Source organism: Diabrotica virgifera, chromosome 10 (genome assembly GCF_917563875.1).
Source record: "Diabrotica virgifera virgifera chromosome 10, PGI_DIABVI_V3a".
NCBI classification, from domain to species: Eukaryota; Metazoa; Arthropoda; class Insecta; order Coleoptera; family Chrysomelidae; genus Diabrotica; species Diabrotica virgifera.
Window position 1 is genome coordinate 53,494,066 of NC_065452.1, and position 13,841 is coordinate 53,507,906.

The 13,841-nt window shown below is 31.8% G+C and overlaps 1 protein-coding gene across 1 annotated transcript in view; it reads right to left on the reverse strand.

Annotated features, from left to right (window-relative positions):
* LOC114341892 (hemicentin-2-like) overlaps positions 1 to 13,841 on the reverse strand; it is a 149,672-nt gene that overhangs the window by 9,140 nt on the left and 126,691 nt on the right. The window contains exon 4 of the mRNA XM_050662965.1: positions 7,477 to 7,604. Coding sequence (XP_050518922.1) covers positions 7,477 to 7,604 — 128 coding nt within the window. The remainder of the gene's footprint in view (positions 1 to 7,476; positions 7,605 to 13,841) is intronic.

The window sequence follows — 13,841 nt, forward strand, 5'->3', positions numbered from 1 at the left end:
AATCTACCAACTTAAAGCAAGAGTAACTTTTAGTGCTAGAATGCCTCATAATTTAATAATCTAGTGTCAAAAATTCTTAAAGATTAATAGACCAGGGTAGAAAAATAAATATGAGCGATTTCAGGGTAAAAATCAATACAGGTATTTGAAGGTGCTAAATCGTAGGGGGGATATAGTTAATTAAAAATATATACAGATGTACTCGTACATCGACCTCATTTTTTTATAAACAAAGGCCAAAGTCAGAAAATATTGTTTTTTGCCCATAGCATTTTTAGTATCATATTTACAGCAAAAGTTGTTTTACAAAAGTTGTATATCATGAAAGAACAATTAATTTGAATTCTTATAAGTAAATAAGTGAATTCATAAAAAAAACTGAGATAATTGCAAAAAACCAAGTTTTTTGCACTATTTTGTAAATGTTAATACCTTTTAGCAAATAGGCCGTAAGGAACTTATTATATCTTGATCATGAGGCAATTAAGTGCCTTTATTAGGGTACAAAATTTCAAGAACATCTGTTTGTTAATTTACCAGTTAGGGTAACGGGTACAGTGATTGGCCACTTAAGGGATTTCAAATTGAATTAAAATTGTAAATTGGTATATTTTAATGTGAAATATTTGGTAAGGGTTTTTTAATAACAATGAAACATCAAATTTTATAAAAACTCAGGTTATTTTAGTAAAAATAATAATGTACATAAAAAATTAACACAAATTTAAAAACATACAAAATTACACAGTTATTGGCCATGCAAACATAGTTATTGGCATATAGAATTACAGTTATTGGCCACTCATAAAATTCCTAATTTTCTTTTTTTGTTTGTGCAGTTAGGGCAAACAAAACTATTTAGATTTTCAATTTCTTGTTGTTTTTTAACACAACTACCAATATGGGAGCCTCTGACACAAAATAAACATTTTATTCCAACTTTTGATTTAGAAATATTTTAGGGACAAGAATAGCACAATCCTGTATACAAAAGACTATTATTTACAGGTATGTTGGTGTTGTCTGGTTGTCTCACCAATATATCTGAGAGAATTTGTATTTCTTCATGTTCTGGATATCCCTCTGTTTCTAAAAACAACTTTCTTTTAGCCGACTCACCAGCACGTTTTTCTTTGCTGGTTTCCAAATTTGTACATTTGCTTTGGGAAGTATTCCTCAAATTTGATGAATTCTTATTGTTAGAGACATCAAAAGATACGTTATCAATTGAGGACAGAATAGCGTTTTCCTCTACAGAATCAGAAAATTGGTTCCGTAGCAGTTCGTGGTTTTCTTTGGCGTTAATTACTTCTGGTATATGTACTCTAACTCCACTTCTCAAAGTAGTGCTTTTAATTGTATGATCAAGAAGTGTGTCTGATTTAAAAGTATTTGTATCTACAATATCACCTGTATTTAGTGTAACATTTTCTTTATTCTTCACAACATTTTGACATTTCTTGCTCTCGGAATTGGCTCTTGTGGCAATTTTTTTTATTACTTTCTTCTTGGTTTCTTTATTTTGTTTACCTTTATTGTTTGCTTTTGCGTCTATTCGCTTTTGTTTTCGTTCTAATTTTATTTTTTCTTGTTCGTCTTTCTCTTCAATTTTACGCCTCTCTGCATTTTGACGATCTGAAAAAGTGAGCACGAAAGGCAACCGTTCTGTTTGCTTTTTACCCTTTCTTTCTGGGGTTTTTGGCCAAAAAAGAATTTGTCAATTGAGGTGTCAATTTCTTTACATAATGAGTTATCTTGATTTACTAAAGGCAGATTATCGGATGTCGATTGAATATCTAAAGTCATTGTATCTTCTGTGACAATAGTATCTTTTTGTTTGGGTTTTCTCGTCTAAACTTTAATACTGCCCGGTTCCAATTTGCCTTTAACGGTTTAAATGCAGCAACATCTGCAGGCTGTATAATTCTGGGCGCATTGGGATATAATGCCACTAAAATAATTTGTAACTTTGAGCATAATTCACTGGTTTGAATGGTTAACTGAGTTTTATGTCCATCAACGAACAAAATGACTGGAAATTTAGTGTTTTTTTGCAACTAGGTACTTATATAAGACGTTTCCTATGTATTCATAGAAGTTTTATTTCTTCATCCATCCCGTATCGCTACAGCCTATGCCCCATTCTCGAGGAACTGAATTTATAACATTGCTAGGAAGTCGTTTGTATGGGTAAATAATCATCGGTGCTGTTATTTCTTCAGATGCTGCAAACCTAAACATAACCGTCAAATTAACTTTGGAGTGATGTTCTATTTGATATACATTTTTGCTTCCCTTTACAGCCAACACTCGTTTATTTTTGGCGCACAAGAGGAAGCAGGTTTCATCCCCATTAAAAACACGTGAAGTGTCTTGAAGAATATCAATGTAACGTTTACGGTGTAAATATTCTTGAACACCGGTGAACCATTTTCTTATATCTTTTTCAGACACAACTGAACTTGCTGCTGTTACCGCTTCTGGAGTTCGCTCGCTTAAATCTGGATGTCTCTTTAAGAAGGATCTATACCAACCTCTTCCGGGCCGATTGTCAGTAAAAGGATTAGCACGTGGATTTGCATCAAGAAAACCTTTAATCGAGTCTTGTATATTTTCCACTCTTACTGGAAAACCTTTGTCTTGGCATGTTACGATCCAATTCTTTAAACGATTCTCTTCCTCCAAAGAAAGAATAGGATTGGGACCAAGGTTAGTTTTTTCATTAAATTTTTCGCTTGCTCTAAACTGCAGTGTTGCTCTTGGCACATTAAATTGTTCAGCGGCTTTCCGTTGGCTCATGCCATTTTCTATGGCCTGAAAAGCAGACTGAAGATCTTGTTCTGTATATTTTTTGTGATACGTTTTATCTTTCCGGATATTTGGCATTTTTTATTCTAAAAATAAAATCACTTAATAGTATCTAATAATGTTATCTACAATACGGACGTTTCAAATTTGATTCAGATTGCCCGCATTGGCATTAATTCTATAACTAAAATAATTGTAATTTTATAAAAACGAATCCGGACAAAAAATATATTCTTATTACACATTACAGTTATTGGCCACCCTGTGGTTTAGTGATTGGCAGTCGGCCAACCACTAGTTATTGCCTTAAAAAATAAGAAAAAATGCTTGAAATATGTTGTGTTGGGCCAAACTGAGCTAAAAGAGCCTAAATTATAATAAATGTTTTAATTTAAAGTAGGTACAGTAATTGGCCGGTAGGCCAATCATAATAATGCGGACATATTTAAGATACAGTGCTTGGCCACTAAAATTTACCGCCAAAAAATTATAACCTTACTATTAAAACCACCGATAACGTAAGATGTACCCCACTAAATCATCACAAAACATTAATATAAGCAGATACACAATATTATTAGCCAAGATAACTCACCTCATGAATGGCCTTCCTTAACAAATTCTTTAAAAAACTCTTAAAACTGGATGCTCCTGTTAAGCTTCGAACAACACACGCTGTCACAAATAGACAATATTAACTCAGAGAGATAATGGCTAGACCAAATATATAGCAATGTTGCCGAATTGCAATGCAAATACATTTATTTCCTTATACTTTCTAAAAATCTTAATATTTCGGATTTTTGTGAAAGTGGCCAATCACTAGTGACCGGCCAACAACTGTACCCGTTACCCTATGTTAAATGTTTATCCCAGACATAGGATGTTTAAACAATCATTGTTGCCCTAGGAGTATTTTCAGAGCTTTTTGGCAAAGTGCAATGGGTTCTTAAAGACTCAAAGTACTAAGAAAGTTAAAAAACAATATATTTGTTTTTTTAAATGTTGTTAAACAAGTCGATAAAAAAATGGTGAGATTTTTCCTTATACAAAATTAGAATATCTTTGTTATTTTTTCTGATACATAATTATAATTGGCTGTATCAAAAAGCCGGTAAAAAACACACATTAAAAAATAAAAAATAACTTTCTAGGACCAATAATAGCCAAGTTATACTTTTTATTTTAAATCACATCTGTATTGTTTATAAATATTAAGAGTTGAAATTTTTAAAAAATAAAAATAAATATCTATATTTTACATTGCAATTGATAAGTACAGAATATCTTCTATTTAAAATGAGTAATAACCTTTTAAAGTGAAGTTACACACGCTGACTGAGCTGGTACCGTGTGATGGAGAAGATTGTCGGAGTCCAGTTTCGCCAGTCGAGATTTTGCTATAGAAAGTTCAATTTGGAGCGCTTGAAAAATTTAAAATATCTCAGCTTCCAGAGAACGTAGAGCCTTCAATTTTTTTTTATTTGGAGTAAATCGATGAAAGAATAGCAACTAGCTAATTTTCATTTACCGGAAAAATCGGAAAATTCTGAAAAATAGACTTTTTTTTTCAACATTCATTTACAACGTTAACACATATATAATTTCATAAATATTTTTATAAAATATTACAAATTTGTGAATAAATATTAAAATAAAATTATAGTATGTATCTATTTATATACAGGGTGTTTCATTTTATTCGCCTCGGTGTCTGTACGGAAAACGACTTGATTTAAAAAAAAATTTTGATAGAAATATTCCGGGCCATTAACACTACAATCTAAAAATAATGTAAATTATACAGGGTGCTTCAAAAAAGAAAGATATATTTTTTTATGGAGCATCCTACTTAAACAGATGTTTATTCTAACAAAATTTATAATTACTTAATCGTACATTTTCAGATTTAAAAATTAATTGAAAACAAAAACGTTCTCAAATTAAAAAAAATGTATGTATAAATTATAACAATCATTGATCTTCGTAAATTATACACAGTTTTTGTACAGGTTCATTAATTTCTTCCACATTATCCATAATTTCTTGAAAAAAATGAATTGTACCGAGCGTTGCATAAATTGCAAAGATGCCACTGACGAAAAAAATGCTACAACCTTTTGACAGTTATTATAGATGACAAAAGTGAAGTTGAAGAAGATTTGTTTCAAAAAATGAGGGATAATGTTGAAGAAATAAAAAATTAATGAACCTGTACATAAACTGTGTAGAGTTAACGAAGATCAATAATTATAATCAATACACACTTTTTTTTTCAAATTTGAGAATATTTTTTGTTTTCAATTAGTTTTTAAATCTAAAAATGTACGATTAACTAATTATAAATTTTGTTACAAACAACATCTGTTTAAAAATGCTGAATAGTCTATTATGAAGATCTAAGAAAAAATTTGTCACCGATTCTTAGATTCGTAAATATTTATTTTTTTCTAAAATTTTATATTTTTGTAAAAATTGAAATAATTCAAAATACCTGTACTTAGGTATAGTCTAGCTTATTTTTTAAGGCAATTTAAAAATTAATTCACATTATCTTTAAATTGTAGTATTAATTGCCCTGTATATGTCTTAAAAGAAATTTTTTTAAATCAATTCGTTTTCCGTACAGACACCGAGGCGGATAAAATGAACCACCCTGTATATAAATAGATATATATTATAATTGTATTTTAATATTTATTCACAAATTTATATTATTTTATGAAAATATTTATCAAAATATATTATTGTTAATATTGTAAATGAAAAATGAATGTTGAATAAAAAGTCCATTTTCCAGAATTTTCCGGTAAATGAAAATTAGCTAGTTGTTATTCCTTCGTCGAGTTACCCTAATTAAAAAAAAATGAAGGCTCTACGTTTTCTGGAAGCTAAGATATTATAAAATTTTTCAAGCGCTCCAAATTGAACTTTCATAACAAAATCTCGACGCGCGAAACTGGACTCCGGCAATCTTCCCAATCGCATGGTACCAGCTCAGTCAGCGTGAGTAACTTCACTTTAAAGGGATATTACTCGTTTTAAATAGAAGATATTCCGTACTTATCAATTGAAATATCATATATAGATATTTATTATCATTTTGTAAAAATTTCAACTCTTAATATTTATAAACAATCGAGATGTGATTTAAAAAAAAAAGTATAACTTGGCTATTATCGGTCCTAGAAAGTTGTTTTTTCTTTTTTTAATGTGTGTTCTTTTACCAGCTTTTTGATACAATCAATTATAATTATTTATCAGAAAAAATAACAAAGATATTCTAATTGTTTATAAGGAAAAAACTCACCATTTTTTTATCGACTTGTTTAACAACATTTCAAAAACAAATTTATTATTTTTTTAACTTTCTTAGTAATTTTACTTTTTAAGAATCCATTGTACTTTGCCAAAAAGCTCTGAAAATACTCCTAGGGCAACAATGATTGTTTAAACATTCGATATCTGGGATAAACATTTAACATAACTCATAAACTAACAAACAGATCTTAATGAAATTTTGTACACTAATAAAGGCACCTAATTACCTTATGATCAAGATATAATAAGTTCCTTACGGCCTATTTTTTAAAAGTTATTAACATTTACAAAATAGTGCAAAAACGTGGTTTTTTTGCAATTATCTCGGTTAATTCTTTATGGATTTTCACTTATAAAAATTCAAATTAATTGTTTTTTGATGATACACAACTTTTGTAAAACAACTTTTGCTGTAAATATGACACTAAAAATGCTATGGGCAAAAAACAATATTTTCTGACTTTGGCATTTGTTTATAAAAAAATGAGGTCGAGTTAGGAGTAATTCTGTATATATTTTAATTAACTATATCCCCCCTACGATTTAGCACCTTCAAATACCTGTATTGATTTTTTTCCCGTTGTTATTTTTCGACCCTGGACTATAAAGGCAAAAAGTTATGTGATAAAGTAACCGTTGACCTACCCAAAACGGACGCATATGACCGGTAGTGGAAATTCGTAATTAATGAAATAATTAAATCGATTCACCTCTGGAATATAAATAAACGTACCAGTTTTCGTTTTTTTAAATAGTTGTTTTTTTAAAAATTTTTTTTTATTTTTAGAAGACGAAAAATTTTCAAATCGATTTTTCTCGAAAACGGTGTATTCTATCGACTTAAAGTAAAAGTACCTTTTATTACTATAATACCTTACATTTTAATAATCCAGACTAAAAAATGCTTAAAAATTAAAAACAAAAAAGTTATGCAATAATATATCTGTTGCCCTATCCAAAACGGACACCTATGACAGGTACTAGAAATTTGCAATGGACGAAATCGATTTATCTTTGGAAGATAAATAAGTGTACCAATTTTCGTTTTTCTGAATAGAAGCGTTTTAGAGATATTTAAGAAAAACTAATTACCAGACGCCATCTTCAAATAGCTCGAAGCATTTTCGGACTATGTGAATTGGGTTAAATTGTCTCAAAATTATCTAACGAATCTCCTGTCTTCGTTTGTTGGTAGAGTTTTTGCACATAATACCATAGTTACACGATACTAAACTTAAAGTTTAGATTAATGACAGGTTTGATTATTGTAACCCATATTTTTTTAAAACTGTCACAACATTCTAAAGCTATAGGGGCAATGGTCAAAAATCCAATGTTTATACTTACATCATCATGATGGTACCAAAAAATATAGGCTGGTGGCTCAGGACTAAATCTTATGGAGCAGGTTAAGTTGATGGTACTACCTTTATCTACATGTAAATCTGGTCCTCCCAGAATTTGAGCGGTGGGTACTGTAAAAACCAAAGAATTTAAAAATAATAAATTGGAATATGAAATTTTGCACTGTTTATGTTTGTACGGGTTTTGTACTGTTTTGTTTGATATTATTTCAATCATTCGACTCTTATGAATTTTGAGACATTTGTTGATCCTCGAAGTTCCGTTTTCGCATAAGTGGCATTTATTTTGATGTGAATGGTGTTCATAGATCGTCTTCACTAATAGTTCCGTCATAGTCTTCGCCCTCTAACATAGTACCTATTTCATCATCAGTATGATTACCGAATTTATGATTTGTTAAAAATCATAAATTTTTTCAGTTCTTTATATTATACTAAATTGGCAGTAATAGACGAAATCAATCATAAAGGCGGTACTAATAGTATCATCCCACTAGGAGTACTGTACTATTATTTTAATTCGTTTGTTAAAGACGGTGGGACTGGTTTGTTACTTACTAATTGATTTTTAAGTACATCCTTTTTACTTTATATTTGATTTGTCACACTTTGTAAAAAGGTACAACAACCTTATGATTCATTAAGAATTTATTGGACGTGAGTATATTATTGAAGGTTTGTATTGTACAGTGGTTTTTTTAACAGATGAATTTATAAAGTAATAAATTCTATGTAGGATTTTTTAATTTTTACTATTGTCATTTTTAGTTTTAATTTGTGAAGTATGGATAAAAATAAGTCATATAATACAAAATTAGAAAAGTCTAGGGATATTATAAAAATAGACAAATTTCTTCTTTAATTATTGTTTTTAATAAATAATAACCGATTTTTAATGACCAGTAGTGTTTAATATACAACAAAATTTGTTAAAATGTCAAAAATAATGAGAATACCTTTCATAAATGTCAAAAATATCGAGAACTACAATTAAGAAAAATAGGTCCTCACAAAATATGATCCTAATAAAAAAAACAAAGTTAATACGGAGTATGGAGTCCACCCTGGTTTATTACGGCTCTACATCTGTCTTTCATATATAAAATAAGATTGTCGATATTCTGTTTTGCCCATCCTTCTATCAGACGTTTTCGGAAACAAAACGACGTGTATAGGGAGTAATTATTCGTTGAAGCATCTTTCATACATGGTCGATGGGATTCAGGTCGGGGGATTCTGCTAGCCAAGGCAGCACATCAATACCTTCGTTGGTAAGTCAGTCTGTCATTGGGCGTGCGACATTTGGACGAGCATTATCATGCATGAACAGACGCGGATCCAAGGGGGGGTCAACAGAGTCGATTGCCCCCTCCTTGAGACCTCGCCTGGTGTCTACTGACACAGTTTTTAAGAAAGAAATTACGATTGAACAAAAATAGTAAATTTTGTGTCCTGTTGATAACTGAAACATAAATATGCCAGAATTCCTTGAAATCGAAAATTATAAAAGTCTTTGGAACATAATAAATGAAAAAATCTGTTATTGCTATCTATTCAATTGTTATTGCTGTTGATAAATCTGTTTATTGCCATTTATTCAATTCAATGCCAGAGACTAGATAAAAATAGTAATTGCTAGTGCTAAAACCCCCCGAATAAGAGCCGATTTTAGTAGGATGTCCAAAGTATTATCTAACAGAGACCTAAAATTGGCATTAAGGATCCGACTACTTCGCTGCTACGTGTTCTCGGTCTTACTGTATGGTGTCGAGTTTTGGACTGTGAATAAAATCGATCTAAATGGTCTTGAGGCTCTCGAAATGTGGTGCAATAGAAGAATTTTAAGAGCTTTTTGGATGGAGAAGATTCGAAACCACAATACTAGAATGTCTCAGCAAGACTACTGCGATTATAGAAAGCATCAAGAAGAGATAGCTGGATTATTTCTGACGTTTAATGAGAGGTCCTAAATATAGGTTGCTACAAAATATTACTCAAGTGGAAATAGCAGGCAAACGCAGTCCAGAACGAAGAAGAACTTCATGGTTAATTTAGGGTGGCAATAAATAAAATTAAGATACCTATGATGGTAACCAACGTTCTGAAGGGACATGGTACATGAAGAATAAGAAAATAACAGCCCATCCCGAAAAAAAATCCTGCGTACGCCAGTCACGAGAAAATTTGTATTTCATTGCCCCCACCTTGCAAGGTTGCTGGATCCGCCGTTGTGCACGAAGTGAAAGTTTTGATCAACCGCATCAGCAAACGGACAGGTCGTAGAATTGTGTCAAGGTACTGCTGAGCTGTAAGGAAGTGGTTTGGAAAAACGAGTTCCGTTCTGCCACCGACTATTATCCAATTCCATACCATTATTGTACCACTTCTGTATGTATAAACGTCCTAGACATATTTTAAGCGTTTTAAATTTCCAGATAGTCTCCACACTCTTATATACTCGACGGAAATCTGGATGAAATCCAAATCTAGATTCGTCGGAGAATAAAACTGTAGCTCAATCCTCAATCATTTGCATCCCAGTTTTGATATTCTTGACACCACTCTAATATTGCAGCGTTATTGCCTCTGTAGATAGGTGGACATCTCAATGGCTTTCGACTGTGGAGACTGGCATCGTGGAGACGATTTCTTACAGATTTTTTCGATGTGTGTACTATACATTAGTATACTAGTAGGTAAGTATATTATTATACTTACAGACTATAATTTCATTTTGTTGAAAATGTTGATTTTTACTTGGCATTGTTCTGAAGCTATTTCTTTTATTTGGCAATTGATTTTAAGTTGTACGCAAAAATAGTTTCTTCTTCTTCTTTTTGTGCCACTTCTATCAGAGATTGGAAACATCAAGGCTATCTTGACCGTGTTTACAGCTAACCTAAAGATTTCATTAGTGGTGGAGCCAAACCACTCTCCCAAATTCTGCAACCACGACATTTTTCTACAGCCTGGATTCCGTTTTCCTTCTATTTTCCTCGCATTATATTTTGAAGTAATGCTTGTTTATGTCCTCTCATCAGATGACCCAAATATTCGAGTTTTCTTCGTTTTATCGTTAACAAAATTTCTGGGTCTTTTCGTATCTTTCGTATTACATACTTTCCAGCAGGAGAGCACCACATCTCTAAATTTTCAATATTTTTGATGTTGTTCTGTTTGAGAGTCCAGGTCTCTACTGTTTGCGCCAATATGAATATATATTTCATTTATTTTAATTCGGGAACATCTTGGCAACACAGTTCTAAGTAAGCATAATCTTCTGTCCTTTATGTTAAGTCAGTCAGTCGTTAACAGACATACGGTCGGAACGTATAGTACACTTTGACAATTTTAATTTGATTTTGTGTGTGTTTTCCCTTCTTTTATCCCATCCTTCATTTTCCTTAATGCCACCGAAAATAGTTCTTCAACATTTAACAACACGAAGAAAATCTAAGAAAATCTCGGTAAGTTATTATTATTAAATTTTTTCCATTTGGTTTTCCTAAAAGCCAAAACATAATTGGTCAATTTCGAGCTCGGATATTCAGCGTAGGTTTACAGTTTGCTTTGCTTAGTTTTGTATTATTAAATAATAATATTCTTATTTAGAAACAAATTGTTCGGTAAAATTTAATGTCGGCACGTATCGGAAAAAAAAAACTCTGTGATAACTTTTTGCTGATTTTTGTATTTGTATCGTTTTTGTTTCTCGGAACAACTTGGGCTTCGGGCGTGAAAGAAGTTAGGTTTTTAAATATTTGCGGTGTTGTCAAACGTGAATATTTTTCGACTCAATCGGTTACGGAAAAATTCGGATGTATGAATAAAAATTATTTTGTAAACAAATACTAAATTTGATTCACGGTTCTAAACAAAATAAAGAGTTTGCATAATAACTGCCCGGAAGGCTTGTTTTTTAACAAATCTCTATAATTAATTAATTTTATTCAAAATTTATACTCAGACCTGGTTTGTTATATGCTACAGTTTTCTTAAAGTAGACTTTGTTTTTTTTCTGATTTTGCGGATTGATTTCAGTGACAATGACTACTTACGAAAGGCAATTTAAAATATTAACGGCTAAAAAAGAAACGCTTTATACAATCATTCAGACTTTATATGACTTATCGAAAAACTTAACTACGGATAAAACCATTAAAAAATTCACAAACTTGTATCAGTCGATGGATTCGACAAGGACAGAAATTCTCAAAATTTTGGATGAAATCAACGCAGTCGGGTTTGACGTTGATGAAAACTATAAACCAGATTTTCAGGTGATGTCTGTTATTAACGAAATGTGTTGTGAAGCAAGGGCGGCTTATACAAAATTAAAACCAAGCACCAATATTGTAAATCCAACTTTACAGCAAAGTACACAACAACAGTGTAATGTACACAGTCTTTTGCCAAAAATCACTATTCCAGATTTCCACGGAGAACCAAAGGAATGGGAAACTTTTATTCGATTTACAAACCATTGGTACACGATAATTTCCAGCTGACGGATGCAGATAAGGCTCGGCTTTTGGTTTCACATTTAAAGGGATCGGCCCTTAGTATTTGTGCGGGAATAGCTACTTCTGGGGATAATTATGACACGTTATGGAAAGCACTTTTAGAAAAATATCATAATAAAAGGTTGTTAGCAAACACTTATTTACAACAAATTTTTAATTTTAAATCCTTGCAATCGGAATCTGAAAAAAATCTAAACAGTTTTTTAGAAATCTTTGACGCCTCGGTTAATGCCTTAAAAAAGTTGGATGTCCCGGATTTAACGGATTTTATTTTACTTTATCATGCACTCTCAAAACTGGACAGGGAAATGGTAAAATCTTTTGAAAATCACATGCGCGGAACGGTTATTCCTACTTACACGGATTTAATTAAATTTGTTAAGGATCAAACAAAAATTTTGCATAATAGTGACTCACAAGAGGCTAGCTCCGGTGGCTATCATAAAAATAAAAATTCGAAATCATTTTTTGTAAGCCAGCATGAGAATAAAAACAATAACAGAATGCCTTTTTGTGTTTTATGTAAAAAATCGTCACATTTTTTGGGTAGGTGTGATAAATTTAAGGCTATGAATCCTACACAAAGGTACGATTTGGTAAAAATTAATAATTTATGCTTTCTGTGTTTTTCCCAGTCACATGGTGTAAGACAGTGCTTAAAAAGACCGTGTGCCCAGTGTGCCAAGAATCATCATTTTCTTTTATGCGCAGGAAAACCGGAAATAAGGGGTGCGAAGGAAAATAATCAAAATAATCAACCAAATTCTGGTGTCGGTATTCCAGAAACGGGTTCCAATAACCACAATTCGGGTTCAGTTAATTGTGCGTTTCAAAATTCTAGTTTTTTGAGTAGAAATCAGGAAAAAACGGTTCTATTAGCAACGGTAACGGCATGTGTGTTAAATAGTCCTTTACAAAATGCAACGGCGCGGTTTATTTTGGACAACGGTAGTCAGTGTAATCTTTTGACCACGGAATGTTGTAAAAAACTAGGTCTTAGATATACAAAAATTAATTCTTCGGTACAAGGTTTGGGACAAAACTCTCAGTCGGTAAGGGGAGTAACGGACATTATTATCGCTTCGCGTTTTGATCAGACTAAAAAATACGATGTTCAAGCTTTAGTTATTGATCATATTACAGATAAATTGCCAAAAACGAAATTAAATTTGCAAACTTTATCGGAATTTAAAAATTTACAATTAGCGGACGATAAGTTTTTTGAACCTAAATCAATCGATGGCATAATCGGTGCGCAGTTTTTTCCTATTCTTTTCGGCGGTAATCGGATTTTGAGTTCTTCAGGTTTAGGGGCGGCTTTAGAAACAACGTTCGGGTATGTTATTATGGGTCAGGTGGATACGGAATATTCCACTCCCATAAACTTGCTCACTTTAAGGGAAGAAACATCGATTGAACAAATTTTGACAAAATTTTGGGAATTAGAGCAGGTTCCAAAACGGGAAATTCCGGATTTAGACGCTATAGAATGTGAAAATATTTATAAAACCACGGTTTCCAGGGATATATCGGGCCGGTTTACTGTTGCATTACCTTTTAAAAGTTCACCAAAAAATTTGGGAAATTCAAGGGTTTCGGCGGAAAATCGGTTAAAAACCTTGGAAAAACGGTTAACAAAATCGGACAGCTTGCGTGCGGATTACAATAAAATTATGCAGGATTTTTTGGATCAAGGATACTTAAAATTATTGGAAAAAGAAGATTGTGACTTATCCTATTATATTAGTCATCACCCTGTAATAAAATTAGAGAGTTTAAGTACACCTATACGTATCGTATTGGATGCATCTTGCCCTTCAGACAG